Below are 16,891 nucleotides of genomic sequence, written 5' to 3' on the forward strand. Positions count from 1 at the left end.
TGAAGTCTGAGGTTCGATGTTAATGTGAAGACCCAGATGCCTTTAGGTCAGATATCTCCCTTTGACACCTAGCTGCCTTCTGTTTGAGGCATTTGTCCTTAGAGACATCAGTTCTGTCAAGTGCACAGTGTTGTTGCATTTAGGGTGTTATTTCATGAGAGTGTCAACTCATTCTAGTGCCTTCAGATAGAAATGTACAGGAGAGGGCTGGAGAGATGGCTTAGTGGTTAAGCGCCTGCCTGTGAAGCCTAAGGACCCCGGTTCAAGGCTCGATTCCCCAGGACCCACGTTAGCCAGATGCACAAGGAGGTACATGCATCTGGAGTTCGTCTGCAGTGGCTGGAGGCCCTGGTGCACCCATTCTCTCTCTCCCTCTTTATCTTTCAAATAAATAAATAAATAAAATATTTAAAAACAAGAAAGAAGGAAATGCCTTGTTCCATCCCTGTAGGGTACCCGAGAGCTGCTGTTGTGGGGATGTTATTGATCATAGTTCCAGTCCCTTCCAGTAGAAATAGACAAGACATGAGTAGCTTCCCCTTGAGATGGACTTTCTAATAGATCTGAACCATAGATGTAACTTTCTTTAGGGGGTAAGAGGAGTTGGGGACCCTGCCTCTGCTGCTCATTGCCCCATACCTTTACAGAGTCACTTTTAAAGGTGACATTGTGAGCACCACTAAAAACAAGCGATTCCACTAGTATTCCTAATGGGGCTGGTTCTTCCGTCTTGTCTTCCACAAATCCAGCCTCAGTTGATAGTCTTGGTTCATATTCCAAAGGGGAAACTAGCCGGTGTGGTGGCGCTCGCTTTTAATCCCAGCACTTGAGAGACAGAGGTAGAAGGATCACTGCGAGGTTGAGGCCACCTTGAAACTACAGAGTGAGTTCCAGGCAGCCTGGGCTAGAGTGGGGCCCTATCTCAAAAGAGAGAGAAAGAGAGGGAGAGAGAGAGAGAAAGTAAAAAACATAAGTTCAACTCAAAAGCGAGTGAGGGCCTTAAGCCAGGCTGACTGGCCCCAGCCCGGCTGCATGGGCTGCTCATGTCCTTCGTGAATCTGGACGCAGGTTCAGACAGCTGTAGGTGGGTCTTGTGATGATCGCGGAAGGGAAGATTGGAAATTTAGAGCTATTCCGGGAAATTAAGGGCACTTCCAAGTATACCAAAGGAGTTTAGAATTTGCTGAGGTTAAAAAGAGAGAACAAAAAAGAATTTTCCTGGATTGTTTCCATGGAACCTGTACTGTGAGGGCCACAGTCATGCAGAGGACCCTGTGCACATGACCGTCCTCTGACTGTAGTGTTCGAGGGTAGACAAGGGCCGTACGGTCCTGGGCTTTGTCACTGCTGTTGCCATTTTTAAGGGGCAGTGATGTTTTTGATAGCTGGCCTGTAGCAGTACTATATGGGTCCAACCCCTCTATCTCAAGGGAGTCTTCCCTGCTGAAGAGTGGGAAAGTCTTTAGGGTTGAAGACAGACCAGCCTCACCTGGGATGTGTGAAGTCCTTCCGTGCAGGGACAGATGCCCACGAAGCCCACAGAGCATCAGTCACTCATGGTAAAGAGACAGGACCGGGTGGGTGCGAGGAAGAAACAGCTTGCTTTGACTAACAGGTGAAACTCCAAGGTGGGATTTTTTTTTTTTAACTTGCCAATTTGTCAGTTTATTACAATTTCTCAAGAACGGAGATGGCGTGCAGGGGAGGATTCATTACTTTACTCTGTGACCAACACCTGGCAGGTAGCAGCTTAAGGAAGGAAAGAGTTTGTTCAGGCTTGAAGTTTTCAGGGAATACATTCTATCGTGGCAATCCCAGCTGGTGGTGCTGTTTGGGAGGATTGTGGAACCTTAGGAGCTGGGAACCTTACTGGAGGAAGTAGGGTGCAGGGAGTAGACCTTAAGGTGTCACAGCCTGGCCTCACTTCCTGTTTGCTCTCTGCCTCCTGACTGTGGCTGTGGCGTGACCAGCCTCCTGCGTCCTTTCCTATATTGTTCCATGCCAGCTTCTGGGTATGAGGGGTGTGTCCATACTAGACTCCTGAAAGCAAGAATGACCTTACCGTACTCAACTGTCCAGCTTGCTGCCACGCAACAGTTTCTTCCCGGCTTAACTCAGATGCCGAGCTACAGTCCAGTTGGAGGCGACTGTTTCTCTCGTCCCTTTTTGATTGCTTTCACCTTTTCTGCTTCTGGCTTAAAGGTGTTCCAATCAAAAGACATACCCGAGAAGACATCGTCGCCTGAAGAATCGATAAGAATGACGAAAGGCATCACCATGGCAACGGCCAAGGCCGTGGCAGCCGGGAACTCGTGCAGACAGGACGACGTGATCGCGACCGCCAATCTGAGCAGGAAGGCCGTGTCAGATATGCTGACGGCTTGCAAGGTAAACTCCCGGGCTTCGTCTCGGGTGGATGGACGGGTCCCTGTCACGATTGAGTTGTTTGGTGTTCCCTGGAGAAGGGAGAGGCCAGAACATGTGGCTGGAAGCAGACCCCATACCTTAAACTTGGCAGTAAACAGGCATGCAGAAACCAGAGCTGTGAGTCAGCCTGGGCAAAGGACCGTCAGTCAGCGCCTTTCTGTGTGGGTCGGGAGGGGGTCACCCAGCTGACCTGGTTCTCCTCTTTGTGTCCATGTCTTTCTGGTTGGACAGGGAGCCTTCTACAGAGTGTGAGTGCTCAAGGGATATAGGCCTGTGGTTCCAGGTGCCACTGATGAACAGTGTCCCCTCCTTCCTGGGTCATTTCATGCCCGCAAGGGTCAGGCATGGTGCGCTAGGAGCCATGTTACCATCAAAGGGTGAGGATGTGAGTGAAAGGACCACAGCCAAATCTGGGGAAGCACTTCTTTTTAATATTTATTTCTATTTTTATTTATTTATTTGGAGACAGAGAGATAATAGGCATGCCAGGCCCTCCAGCCACTGCACAGGAACTCCAGAAGCATGCACCCCCTTGTGCACCTGGCTTACAGGGGCCCTGGGGAATCGAACCTGGGTCCTTTGGCCTTGCAGGCAAGCGCCTTAACCGCTAAGCCATCTTTTCGGCCCAGGAAACACTTTGGTTCTCTGTCCCAGATATCTCTGAGAGACCCTTCTGGTCCCTGAGTGACCAGAGCCACTGCCCCGAGCCCACACTTGGTGAGGAAGCCAGGTAGACCTGAACACTTGCCTCTCATTGAGTACCCCTCATCCCCGACCTTTACCCTTCTAGAGGAAGTTTATTGGCTACTTCGCGTGTTGCCATGACAGAATACCTGGCAAGAACCAGCTTAAGAGAGGAAGGCTTCCTTTCAGTTTACAGTTTGAAGGGATCCCGCCCGTCATGGCGGAAAGGGCATGGGAACAGGAGCGTGAAGCACGGGCACACTCAGTCCACAATCAGGAAGCAGAGGGCATCAAAGGCTGGTACTCGACCAGCTTTCTGCTTCTCACCTAGTCTGTGACCCCAGCCTGAGGGATGGTGCCACCCGCAGTTAATCATGCCTCACAGGCATGCCCAGAGGATTGTCTTGTAGGGATTTCGAGATCCAATCCAGTCGATAACCCAGATTAACCACCGCAGCAGCCTTGCCCCAGAAACTGGGACTTTACCTCAGTGATTAACCAATGGTGACCTTGTCTGGTCAGGGGTTGGTGGGTAAACCACGGAAGCTGAGAGGCAGCTGTTGGAGCCTGAGAGAGTAGCAGTCTGTCTGGGCTAGTGTGAGACCTTACCTCAAAAAAACCAATAAATACAAAATTAAAAATGGGGCTCAAGAGGTGGCTTAGCTGTTAAGGCACTTGCCTATGATGATGTGGGGGTCCCTAGGTGAAGGGAAAAGGCTGTTAGTTGAAGGAGTGTGTCTAAGGGCCTGTGAGAGACAATGCCGCTGTGTGTGCTTTTGGGGGTCATTGAGGATGGAGAGTAAGGATGGGTCAGACAGACAGGGAAACAGGTAGGTTAGGCTACTTTAATGAAGGGCTGTATGTACCAAGCCATGGAGTTTGGACCTTCTGGACCCACTGGTGTTTGTCATTGACTGTACTCCGTGGAATCCACCCATCTGAAGTGATCATTTCCATAGGAGTCAGAGCCTTGATGAGAGAGTGAGGTTTCTGTGGCAAGATGTGACTTGGGGGGAATCACGATGCCCTCACGTGGCACCTGAGAGCTTTGGAAGGGCTGTTGTGTGTTTTCTCTCATCTGATTCAGGACGAGAAGATCAAGGTTGATGCTCCAATGGGTCAGATGATGAAATAAGGCCATGATCAGTGTAGCTTGTCAGCTCCTTTTTGCTGAGACAAAACACCCAACCAAGCCGGCCGTGGTGGCGTACGCCTTTAATCCCAGCACTCAGGAGGCAGAGGTAGGAGGATTGCCTCACCTTGAGTTCAAGGCCAGACTGAGACTACATAGTGAATTCTCGAGCAAAACTCTACCTTGAAAAGCCAAAAATAAAAAGCACCCAACCAAAAGCAGCGTATGAGAGGAAGAGGTTTATTTTGGGCTTACTGGTCGAGAGGCAGCTTCATCATGGTGGAGGAAGCGGTCTCACCTCGTCACACACCCGCTCAGGGGCTACGCCCGCCAGCCCCGAGGCCTGCCAGCAGTGACACACGTCCTGTGGCCAGGCTCCACTTCTCACGCGCTCCACCAGCTGGAGGCTAAGTAGAAAGCTTACCTATAAACACCTGAGTCTCTGGGGGTCGCCTGCATTCAAATCTCCACAGTCCATCACACAGCTCTTCCCTGTGCAGAAACAGAGCTGAAACGAGCTGAGCCCATGGCCAGCGTGGTTCTGGCGCCCACAGCCTCCAAGCCAGGGTGATCCAGGTTGCTGTGATTGACAATTAATTGACTGGTACTTTTGTCCCTGTCCTAATTACTTTTTCATCACCATGATAAAATAGCCAGAAGAAGGAACTTCAGGGGGAAGGGTTTCTACTTTGGCTCACAGCTTCAGGAGAGATTAGACCATTATGGCTGGTGGGCCTTGCCCATGATGATAGGAGTTTAGAGCCTGACTTGATACATCTTGGAGGGTCCGGAAACAGAGCACTTGATTAGAACTAGAGGCATGTTCATAGCCCACTCCCTGCAACCTGCACCCACCAGCTAGGCCCAGTATCCCAGTGGTTCACCCGTTTGGGACATTTTCACATTCAAACCAAACCTTATGTCATGAGAAACAGAAAAAGACCCTTATCAAGGCACAAATGGAATATAGCTTAGACTCCCAAGTCCTTCTTTACAGGGAAGGAGGTCACATAGAAAAGTGAGGGTGGGCCTGGAGGGATGGCTTAGTGGTTAAGGCACTTGCCTACAAAGTCAAAGGACCCAGGTTCGATTCCCCAGGGCCCATGTAAGCCAGATGCACAAGGTGGCACATGCATCTAGAGTTCTTTTGCAGGGGCCAGAGTCCCTGGAGTGCCCATTCTCCCTCTCTCTCTCAAACTCTCAAATAAATAAAAAGTATTAAAAAAAGAAAAGAAAAGTGAGGGTGATCAGTGCCCCACCTTAGTTCCTCCTGCGTAAGCTCATCTTGGCCTTGCAAGACAAAAATACTACTTGGGAACCTGAAACCCATATGTTTTCTTCAAATGCTAGAGTCAGGGCTGGAGAGGTGGCTTAGTGATTAAGGCACTTGCCTGCTATGCCTAAGGACCCAGGTTCAGTTCCCTAGTACCCACATGAAGCCAGATACACAAGGTGGTACATGCTTCTGGGGTTTGTTTGCAGTGGTTGGAGGCCCCGGAATGCCCTTTCTTTCTAAATAAATTAATACTTTTTAAAAGCTACAGTCAGACTCAAAAGCATGTGTCATCACTGAGACCCAAGATCCCTGGTAGGGTAGGGTTTGTCTAGCAGACGGCAACGTTGACAGAGTGAGCACTGTGAGACACATCTGTGATCCTAGCACTCTAGAGGCTGAGGCAGGAAGATCGCCATCAGTTAGAGGCCGGCCTGGGCTACATAATGAGTACAGGCCAGACAAGGCCACCATGGCAAGACCCTGTCTCTACCCTCCCCTCCCAGTCAATCATAGTGACAATGATTGACAGTTCTTTGGGTCTACTGCCTCCCTTACCCTTTTGCAGAAAGGAAATGAGACAGCACGTGTGTGTGTGTGCGCGCGTGTGTGTAGCATGTAGTACGTGTGGTGTATGTGCGCAGATTTATGTACCCATGCACACATCTGCAGAGGACATCAGGTGGGCTGAAGAAATGGCTTACCAGTTAAGGCGTTTGACTGCAAAGACAAAGGACCCAAGTTAAACTCCCCAGGACCCACATAAGCCAGGTGCACAAAGGGTGCATGTGTCTGGAGTTCATTTGCAGTGGCTGGAGGCCCTGGCGCGCCCATTCTCTCTCTGTCTCTCTTCTCTCTCCCACTGATTGCAAATAAATAAATAAAAATTTAAAAATATGTCCATTTATTTATTTGAGATAAATAGAGAGAAAGAGAGAATGGGTATGCCAGGGCCTCTAGCCACTGTAAACAGACTCTAGGTGCTTGTGCAGCCTCATGCGTCTGGCTTATATGGGTCCTGGGGAATCAAACGTGGGTCTTCAGTCCTCACACACAAGCTCCTTAAGCCATCGCTCCAGCCCAACATCAGCTGTTCTCAGTCGCTCTTCCCCCTGGTTTCCTGGAAACAAGGTCTCCCACGGACCCTGGAGCTCGCTTGTTTTCACTTAGAGTGGTTGAACAGAGCCCCGCTCTCTTCCCGTCCCAACCCTCCTCTCAGCACTGGATGTGTAGGCGTGTGCATCCATACCCAGCTCTTTGTATGGGTATGGGAGGTTGAAGTCTGGACTCCATGCTTGCACAGCAAGTGCTCTTCCCCTCCCAACCGTTCCCCAGCCCCGCAGCAGTCTTCCAGAAAGGAGCCACGTACAGTAAACCCAGCACAGATAAACCAGGCTGAGTGGATCAAGAAGAAAGTCTGTGCAGCGACTCCAACGGGCCAGAGTGTCCCCTGGGAGCCCAGCCGTGGGGGCTGAGAAGGGGAGCCGGGGCAGATGTGGGATAGCAAGTCCCACGTCAGCTCATGTTAGTAGAACGGGAGCATTGCATTAATGCTTCCGCCGTCCCTTATCCTGAAGTGGCTTCCCCCGCGTTTCTTCTGGCCTTGCTTTCTTGTGGGTGTGTTTATATTAGCTACAGTTTTGTATTGATTATAATTGATGAGACGTGGCTGCGGCTGTGCCGTGAGTCATTCTTAATGACTACCGATACCGTTAATCCCCGTCTGATACGGAGGTTGTCTGCAGTTCCTCCTATCAGGAGCTTTACCATAATAAACATCTTTGAGCTTATTTGGTCTCTCTGTGCCTTAGATTATTTCCTTAGGCAGGACTCCCAGAAGTGGAATTAGTGGGTCAAGCTGTATGACATTTTAATTAATGCCAGATTGCTCTCCCGAAAGTCTCTGCCATGTTACAGAGCCACCACAGTGGAGGAGAGCACCTCGCCTCTCCCACAGCCTTGCCTGAGGGCCTGGCTCGTGATCTGCTAGAGTTAACACTGAGCTCTGTCCTCATAGCTGGAGGCTCGGGGACACAGGAGTGGACAGAACATGGTAGTTTGAGACAGTGGCTCTGGCTTCTGCCTCTAAGAACTGTTCGTCCGCTGAGGAGTCAAGCCTGGCCCACAGGTGACAACTGCTGGCCAGTGCACACAGGCACTCCCACCTGAACACCCCGTCCCCAGGGCGAGGCCTGTGGCGGAAAAACATGGAATTTGCTCAGCTTCCTTTCAGCCTTGACCTCTGATGTATGATTTAGGGGTTTGGGGTTTTGGCTTTGGTTTTTATGGTCCTAGAGATTTAACCTAGCACCTTACCCCTGAGTTATATCCCCAGCCCTCTTATTTTTCATGTGGATACAAGGTCTCACTACATTGCCCAGTCTGGCCTTGAACTCACTCTGTAGCGCAAGCAGGCCTTGAACCTGTGGTCCTCCTACTTCGGGCTTCTTAAGTAGCAGCCTGGTTCCAGGGTGTAAGGTGTATTTGTGCTGACTGCTGACTTACGTGTAGTGGCGTGCTCCACGTGTTTGTCTAAGCCTCCGAAGTTCTTTACACAGGGAAACTAGAGAAGAAGAGTGGCCAAGGGGATGGGGCTCCCAGCTGTAGCAGATAAAAGGCAGCGTCCCATTGTGTGGTGGAAAGCTTCTCCTTGTTTCTCTGAAATCCAGATTTCACTGGGCGCATTTTATCTGGCTGCGCTGTGAGTCAGAATGCCATCTGCAGTGATTTGTCCTGAGTGACTCAAGGTGGCAGATCACGGTGAGAAACCCCTGAGAGGGTACGTCGCTGGTAGCCTTGGCTGGCTTATCTCTGGTTTGTACAGAGAAAGAATTGTGCACGGTGCCTCGGGGCACGAGGGAGCTGAGATCTGAGCTTTCTCGGGAGCTCTGGGGCCCTGGTCCGAGACCTCCCTTGGCTGCAGCTTGGTAGGGAGAATGTGAACTTGGCTTTGTCAGCCTGACCACAGAGAACGGCCTTCAGGATGCCTCAGGCAGTGATGAGGGGCCAGGCAGAGCTGGTCAGTATTCACCTGCAGGAAGCCTTAGTGCTCTCTGTTTTGTACACGAGTTTGTGTGGTGCCTGGGTTTGTATGAGTTTGTATGTGTTTGTGTGTGTGTGGACACACGTACGCAGCTGTGCGTGGAGGCCAGAGTTCAGAAGACGCTGGCTCTTCCTCTGACGCTCTATCTTATTTTTTCTTTTTCACCTTATTTTCACGAAGCAGCTCTCTCACTGAATTTAATTCAGCGCCCCAGGGGTCCTCTTACCTGCCTCCCCAGCACTAGGCTCTTGTACCACCACACCCAGCATTTCACCTGGGTGCTGGGGATCCGAACTCAGGTCTCCACGCTTGCGTACTGAGCCATCACTGCAGCCCCAACTTCTGAAACTTCCGGGATGTTTTAGTGCATGGGGAATTATTTTCATTTAAAAAAAAAAAAAAAAAAGTAGACTGAGAAAGGGCAGAAAAAGGGACTGGATCCTGGATTCAGTTGTTTCTATCTCTTGGCCCCACGGAGTCAGTAGACTATCAGAGGACTTGCTATAGAGGCATGGGGAGAGAAGGTAGGGACCCGTCTTCCTTCTAGGAAATCAAGGGAGGTTTCCCAGAGGTCACCAGACAAGGACCAGCTGATTCATTATCAGGATTTTTATTTGTTTGCTTGCCTGTTCAAGGTAAGGTCTCACAGTACTAGCCCAGGCAGACCTGGAACTCACTGTGTAATCCCATGCTGGTCTTGAACTCACAGCGGTACTCCTGCCTCTGCTTCCCAAGGGCTGGGATTAAAGATGGACGCCCCTGTGCCCAGAATCATTAGTAGTTCTTGTTTTATGATGTCAAAACGCTTCTCTCTCTTCCCCAGCAAGCGTCCTTCTACCCTGACGTCAGCGAGGAGGTGCGCACTAGAGCCTTGCGCTACGGCACGGAGTGCACCCTGGGCTACCTGGACCTTCTGGAGCATGTCTTGGTGGTGAGGATGTGGGGTAGGGTGAGGGGGCTGTGCTGTTTCCCTGCCCTGGCTTACGTGAATGAAGACCCCCCCTTCCTGGGGAATACCTCTCTTCTCTTAGAGAACTGTGTCGGCATAGCTTAGGAGACTGGAACCAGACTGAGCCACCAAGTTTTAACGCTTTTTTGACAACTTGTGTAGGTAGATAGATACACAGATAATATGCCACGATCATAAACCCCTCCCATCACCTCCCTTTCCTTCTTCCTCCTCTCCTATGCCCCCGTCCACCGAATCTCCTCTTCTTTCCAACTAGTCTCTCTTCTATTTGATATCCTCATTTTCCCCCCCTGCGCTCCCATTCAGCTCTCGTGTAGGCAGCGGCAGCCGTGCTGAGGTCAGGCATGCCACAGCCACTTTGCGCCTGGAGCCAGTGCCACAAAGCCCTGCTCCCCGTCCTCCGACGCCTCCCTCCGTTCCGCCACCTCTTCCGCAGGGGTCCTGAGCCTTGGAGCGTGTGCTCGAGATGTCTCACCTAGTGCTGGACGCTCCGCTGTCTCTCTTTTCCAGCACTTTGATGAGTTTTGTGTCTTCCCAGTGGTCACCGCCATCTGAAAAGAGAAGCTTCTCTAACCAAAAGTGAGAGTTGCGTTAATATATGGCCATAAACACAAGTTTTTTGAGGGCAGTTTGGTAGACATGATAAATCCATTTAGCCAGACAACAGTAGTCAGTTCCCTTCCCCCCCCCCAGAGCTTATGACCTCCCCAGGTATATCAACAATTAATTTTACATTCTTTCCAATCCCATTCACTTTTTTCCTCTATGCAGAGGACAAGTGACTACCACGATGTTAGCGTTCTTAACCTCTTACGGCTCTTGGACCCTTTTGAGATGAAAGCCATATATCCCCTCCCCGCTATTATGGAAACATCAGCAAAAACACAGAAAATGTTTCTTAAACTGTTCAGAGGAGTCACATACAGACCTAAACACTCAGTTGAAACTGTTTGGTAGAGACACTGGATTAAGAACCCATGTCTGGGGCTGGAGAGGTGGCTTAGCGGTTAAACGCTTGCCTGTGAAGCCTAAGGACCCCGGTTCGAGGCTCAGTTCCCCAGGTCCCACGTTAGCCAGATGCACAAGGGGGCGCACGCGTCTGGAGTTCGTTTGCAGAGGCTGGAAGCCCTGGCGCGCCCATTCTCTCTCTCTCCCTCTATCTGTCCTTCTCTCTGTGTCTGTCACTCTCAAATAAATAAATAAAATTTAAAAAAAAAAAAAAAAAGAACCCATGTCTGGAGAACGGGGGTATGGAGAAAAAGAAAGTATGAATCTCTTCATCTCGGAACAAACACAGGATCTAATCAGGGCAGAGCCATCTCCCTGCTGCTGGCAAGTTTGAGAGATGCCCATGGTGTTGGCCTCCTGCATGGAGGGGTCATACTACGAGTTAAGGAGAAGCCACCTTTCCCGTCCATCTGTGGCTCTGCCACCCCATGGCATGTGATCTTTGACAGGGTTAAAACGCTCCCACCAGCAGAGCTTTAATTTAATTGTAATTGTCACCAGCACTTAGAAATCATGGCTTAATGGCAGAATAAAAATAGAACATCTTTCAAAAAATAAAAAAATAGAACACCTTTCCTCCTGCACCCGCTGAGAGCGCTCTAAAGCTAGAGCACTTGATCCCGGGGCGCTCCCTGCCTGCAAGAGCCACCTGTTCTCGGAAGTGGCGCTTTCAGTCACCTCAAGGGCTCTTCTGGAGGCAGCCATCTTTAATCATTCCACTTTGATGACTCAAGTGATTTCTCCTCAGCACACCCGTGACCGTCCCCACCTTCACGAGGCACACTTAACGTGGACGGTGTCGTATCTGTCAAGGACCACCGTGGTCAAAATAATGAATATATTTAACACCCTTCAAGTTTTTCAGGCAACCAGTGATTTACTTTTGACGATTATAGATTTGTTGGCATTTTTTAGAGTTTTTCTAAATGGAAGTATATAGCCTAGTCTTTTTTTTTTTTTTGTCTGACTTTCAGCATTTTCAATTCTACTTATACTGTCTTTTATATCAGCAGTATGTTCCCCCTGACAGCTAGCTAGCGTGTCATGGTATAGCTAGCCTTAGCATGCGTGTCATCTATTCATGGATGCTTGAGTTATTTTCAGGTTTTAACTACTGCAAAGAAAGCTTCGACGACAGTCCTGTGTCCCGTGCAAGACTGCGTGTGCTCGCTTCTCTTGTAAACACTTAGAACAGTGTGTGGGTGTCGTGAAAGGCAGGCGTGTGCTTGACTTTCTGGAAAACTACCAAGGGCCCAGGGTGTTTCTGGTAGTGGTTGCGCTCGTGTTTATTTCCACACCCGCGCGCGTGAGTTCTGTTCACTCGACGTGCCTGACACGGCTTCTGCAGTCAGATGTCAGGTTGTTGGTTTTAGTTCAGAGATGCACAGCGGCGCCCCGTGGGGACGTGGGCGTTTCGCTCTGCTCTGTTTTGTTGAGACGGGGTCTTACTAGGAAGCCAAGTGGGCCTGCGCCGCGCTATCCTCCCGCCTCAACATCCCAAGTGCTGGGATTCTAGGCAAGGGCGCCACGCCTAGCCTCCTTGTGATTTTAATTTACAGTGTTAAGAATCTTTTGATGTGTGTTTGCTTTCAATATAGCTTTACTGAAATGTGTGTCAAGATCTTCTCCCTGTTTGAGATTTCTCTGTCTTACTCAGACTTCAGAATTCTGTTTTCTTACATCAGAGCTGTGCCCTCAGTTTCTCCCAGTGTATGTCTTTTTAAAAATAAATACTTTATATATAATTTATTTGAGAGGCCACCTGGGACTAATTCCAGGTTAGCCTGGGCTAGAGAGAGACCCTACCCAAAAAAAAAAACCAAACAAACAAGAGAGAGAGAGATGAACAGGAAGTGAAATATAACCCTAAATGTAATTTGGTGACTTGTAGTCAGAGGTAGTCTCCCTCAGTGTTTAATACTAGTTCACTGAGACAGAGTAATACAAAGATACATTCTTTCTTTCATTTTATTGAAGTCTAGGTGTCAAATTTTTCTCTCAAAGCTATAGCGCAATCATTTTCTATTTTTCTTTTGTTATTTAATAATATACATTTGTGGGCTGGAGAGATGGCTTAGCGGTTAAGCGCTCGCCTATGAAGCCTAAGGACCCCGGTTCGAGGCTCAGTTTCCCAGATCCCACGTTAGCCAGATGCACAAGGGGGCGCACGCGTCTGGAGTTCGTTTGCAGAGGCTGGAAGCCCTGGCGCACCCATTCTCTCTCTCTCCCTCTATCTGTCTTTCTCTCTGTGTCTGCCGCTCTCAAAATAAATAAATAAAATATTTTAAAAAAATAATATACATTTGTCTCCCTTGCCTACCTTGTAAGATACTATTATGACAATGAAAAGTCAAGACAGGGGCTGGAGAGATGGCCTGGTGGTTAAGGCTGAGAACCCAAGTTCGATTCACCAGTACCCATGTAAACCAGCAAGGTGGCTCATGAGTCTGGAATTAGTTTGCAATGGCTGGAGGCCCTGGCATGCCTATTTTCTCTCTCTCTCTCAAAAAAAAAAATTATAAATAAAGCATTTTCTTCTATATAGTTTAAATTCTTATATTTGGGTTTATAATGCGTGTCTAGCTAAATCACGTATATGGTATGGGAAAATGTTTGCTTTTTTTCCACATATGTCTAGAATTTAATAATTCTGGCACCAGTTCTTGAAAAGAATGACCCTGTCCCATTGAATTCAGGTGCCTCTAAATTACTGTCATTGAAAATCACTTGACTGGCAGGCGTTCTGGCACACACCGGTCACGATGGCACACAGCGGTCACGATGGCACACACCCAGCACTGGCACGCCGAGGCAGGAGGATCGCTGTGAGGTCTACAGAGTTGACATCTAGGTTAGCCTGGCCTAGAATTAGGCTACCTCAAAAAAACAAAATAAAAAAACAGGAAAGAAAATCACTTGACCATAGATGTGAATCTAACTATGGGCTCTTCTGCTCCAGTAATCAGAAAGTTCATACGTCAATATCACCTGGTCTTGGTCCTGATTATGTCCTTATAGATCGTCAAATCAGACAGTTCAAGATTCCTAACTTTGTTCTCTTTCAGAGTTATTTGGAATATTCTAGGTTTCTTGAGTTTCATGCACATTTCAGGATAAGCTTGTCAAATTTTATTAAATAAAAACTGAGCTGGGCATAGTGGCTCACGACTATAATCCCAGCACTCAGGGAGCTGAGGAAGGATAATTGCTGAGACTGAGTGAGTTCCAGGTCAGCCTTGTATAGATTGAGACCCTGCTTTAAAAAAAAAAAAAAAAAAAAAAAAACCTAAATAAAATGAAATAACTTGGGAACTTAACTGAAACTGTCAAGCTATAGATTGATTAGTTCAATTGAGGAGGATTGCCATGTTGGTAATGTTTAGTCTTTTATTTAACTAAAGACAAAAACTACAAATGAGGGCTGGAGAGATGGCTTAGCAGTTAAGCGCTTGCCTGGGAAGCCTAAGGACTCCGGTTCAAGGCTCAATTCCCCAGGACCCATGTTAGCCAGATGCACAAGGGGGCGCACGTGGCTGGAGTTCATTGGTAATGGCTGGAGGCCCTGGCGCGCCCATTCTCTCTCTCTCTCTCTCTCTCTCTGCCTCTTTCTCTCTGTCTATCACTCTCAAATAAATAAATGAAAATAAATATAAATAAATAAATAAAACTACAAATGAAAGACACATTAGATTCTCCCTGTGATCTTTGGGAACTACATCAGGACGAACTGACCCCTGATTCCCAGCTCTTCACTTCATGCCCAGAGAGTCTAAAGTGTTGGCCCTCAGAGCCACTCAGAGAGATTGCAACTTCATCCCAGGATGTCTGACTCCATGTCCACCAATGGAAGTGCCCCCTGCCCCGCCATCATAGTGGTCACTCTCCTTCTCGTGTGTCTGACTTGTCCTTCCCCCACAGGTCCTTCAGAAGCCAACCCCGGAACTCAAGCATCAGCTGGCTGCGTTCTCCAAGCGAGTGGCCGGCGCCGTGACGGAGCTCATCCAGGCAGCAGAAGCCATGAAAGGTAGGCCGAGTTCTCACCGTCGTATTCCAGTGCGCTGCTGGGGCAGAGCTGAGCAGAGGGACGTACAGGCCTTTCCTAGCAGTGTAGCAGGAGGATACAGCAAGGAAAATAAGTGGCCATAGAATTATTCTAAAAGATTTGAAAAGTAACATGACTCAGGGCTGAAGAGATGGCTTAGCGGCCAAGGCACTTGCCTGCAAAGCCTGAGGTCCCAGGTTCAATTCCCCAGGACCCATGCAAGCCAAATGCACAAGGTGGCACATGTGTCTGGAGTTTGCAGTGCCTGGAGGCCCTGGTACACCCATTCTTTCTCTCCTTCTGCCTCTTCCTGTCTCCCTCTCTCCCTTTCTCTCTGAACTAAATAAATAAAAATATTTTTGAAAACATTTTTTAGAAGTAGTATGAGGGCTGGAGAGATGGCTTAGTGGTTAAGGCACATGCCTGTGAAGCCTAAGGACCCAGGTTTGATTCTTCAGGTCCCACATAAGCCAGGTGCACATGGTGCCACCTGCATCTGGAGTTCATTTGCAATAGCTAGAAGCCCTGGCGTACCCATTCTCTCTCTCTCTCTGTCTCTCCCTCTTTCCAATAAATAAATAAATAAATAAATCTTTTTTAAAAAAGATAGTATGACTATGCTCTCATTTTTGTACTTCTCCGTAAGAGTTATAACTACTTAAAATTACTTCTCTTAGAAGTCTCACCATTATTTTTTTTTTTGAGGCAAGCCCAACAGACTGCCCTTTTTTTTTTTTTTTTTTAATGAGAGAGAGAATTGGCATGCCAGAGCCTCCAGCCACAGCAACCAAGCTGCAGACACGTGCGCCCTTGTGCACATGAGCGACCTTGCGCACTGTGTCACTGTGCGGCTGGCTTATGTGGAGCCTGGAGAGGCAAACATGAGTCCTTAGGCTTTGCAGGCAAGTGCCTTAACCACTGAGCCATCTCTCTAGCCCTCACCATATATTTTATTTATTTGACAGAGACAGACAAGCAAAGAGAGAGGGAGAGAATGGGCATGCCAAGGCCTCTAGCTGCTGCAAATAAACTCCAGACCACCTTGTGCATCTGGTTCATATGGGTACTGTGGAATCAAACCTGGGTCCTTAGGCTTTGCAGGCAAGCACCTTAACTGCTAAGCCATCTTTCCAGCCCCTCGCCATTTATTTTTATTGACATTTTTAGACATTAAAGTAATTATTGTCATTCATAATGTCCTCATGAGTTCAGCCTGGTGGTGTGAACCTATAATTCCAGCTACTCAGAGCCTGAGGCAGGAGGGTCACAAATTCAAGGGCTGTCTGAGTTACAGAGCAAGTTCAAGACCATCCTGGGCAATGCTTAGCAATACTCAGTCTCAAAAAGCAAAAGCCAAGGCAGGGTCACCGGGGGCAGAGCTCAGGGGTAGAGCGTTCGCCTCATATGTGTACGTGAGAAGAGCCCAGGTTTAACCTCAGCACTGTCACGGTCGTAAAACCCTCACGTGCTTGTACACGGTGCTAAGGACGCTGTTGCGCACCTCTTCTGGCTTACATGGACGTGATCAGCTCACCAGAGAAAGGTTTCTCACCAGTTTCCCTTCCCTTGACTTGAGGCAAATGGTTACTCTTCACATGGGTTGTGAAGAGAATGGCTTCGAGTCCCCTGCAGATGCAACTGGACCTCAGGAGCTGTATGTCAGAAGACAAAGTAGGGCTCAGACCTCGCCTGACGAGGGCCAGGTTTAAAAACATATATATACATATTTTATCTACATAGAGTGAATGGGCACACTGGGACCTTTGACCTCTGCAAACAGACTCCAATGCTTGTGCCACTTTGTTCACCTGCCTTTACGTGGGTCCTGGGGAATTGAACCCTGGTCGTTAGACTTTGCAGGCAAGCGTCTTAACTGCTGAGCCGTCTCTCCAGCCCTAGAGCTGGGTTTTTGAAGCTCCTGTTGACAGTTGCTTCTGTGGGCACAGAGCTATGCACACAGCTGGGTTGGAAAAGCAAATTGGCACCCTGTTTGTCTATACATCCTCATAGCCTAAGGAGAGCTAGGTTCCTTACAGCAATGCATATCTGCCCTGCCAGGATTTCTTTTCTTTTCTTTTTAAATGTATTTTATTTATTTGAGAGAGGGAAAGAGGGAGAGAGAGAATGGGCGCGCCAGGGCCTCCAGTCACTGCAAACGAACTCCAGACACGTGCGCCCCCTTGTGCATCTGGTTTACGTGGGTCCTGGGGAATCGAACCGGGATCCTTTGGCTTTGCAGGCAAATGCCATAACCACTAAGCCAACCCTCCAATCCTTTTATCTTATCTTATCTTTCTTTCTTTCTTTCTTTC

At 48.6% G+C, this 16,891-nt stretch overlaps 1 protein-coding gene across 4 annotated transcripts in view; it reads left to right on the forward strand.

The window, feature by feature from the left end:
- Tln2 (talin 2) overlaps positions 1–16,891 on the forward strand; it is a 468,592-nt gene that overhangs the window by 428,514 nt on the left and 23,187 nt on the right. For 3 of the 4 annotated variants that reach the window (XM_045159987.1, XM_045159989.1, XM_045159988.1), the window contains 3 exons: positions 2,203–2,388; positions 9,383–9,490; positions 14,456–14,561. In XM_045159987.1, coding sequence (XP_045015922.1) covers positions 2,203–2,388; positions 9,383–9,490; positions 14,456–14,561 — 400 coding nt within the window. Of the gene's footprint in view, positions 1–2,202; positions 2,389–4,198; positions 4,345–9,382; positions 9,491–14,455; positions 14,562–16,891 lie in introns of those variants that run through there. The other variant, XM_045159990.1, reaches the window with a different exon arrangement.

This window comes from Jaculus jaculus, chromosome 10 (genome assembly GCF_020740685.1).
Source record: "Jaculus jaculus isolate mJacJac1 chromosome 10, mJacJac1.mat.Y.cur, whole genome shotgun sequence".
NCBI classification, from domain to species: Eukaryota; Metazoa; Chordata; class Mammalia; order Rodentia; family Dipodidae; genus Jaculus; species Jaculus jaculus.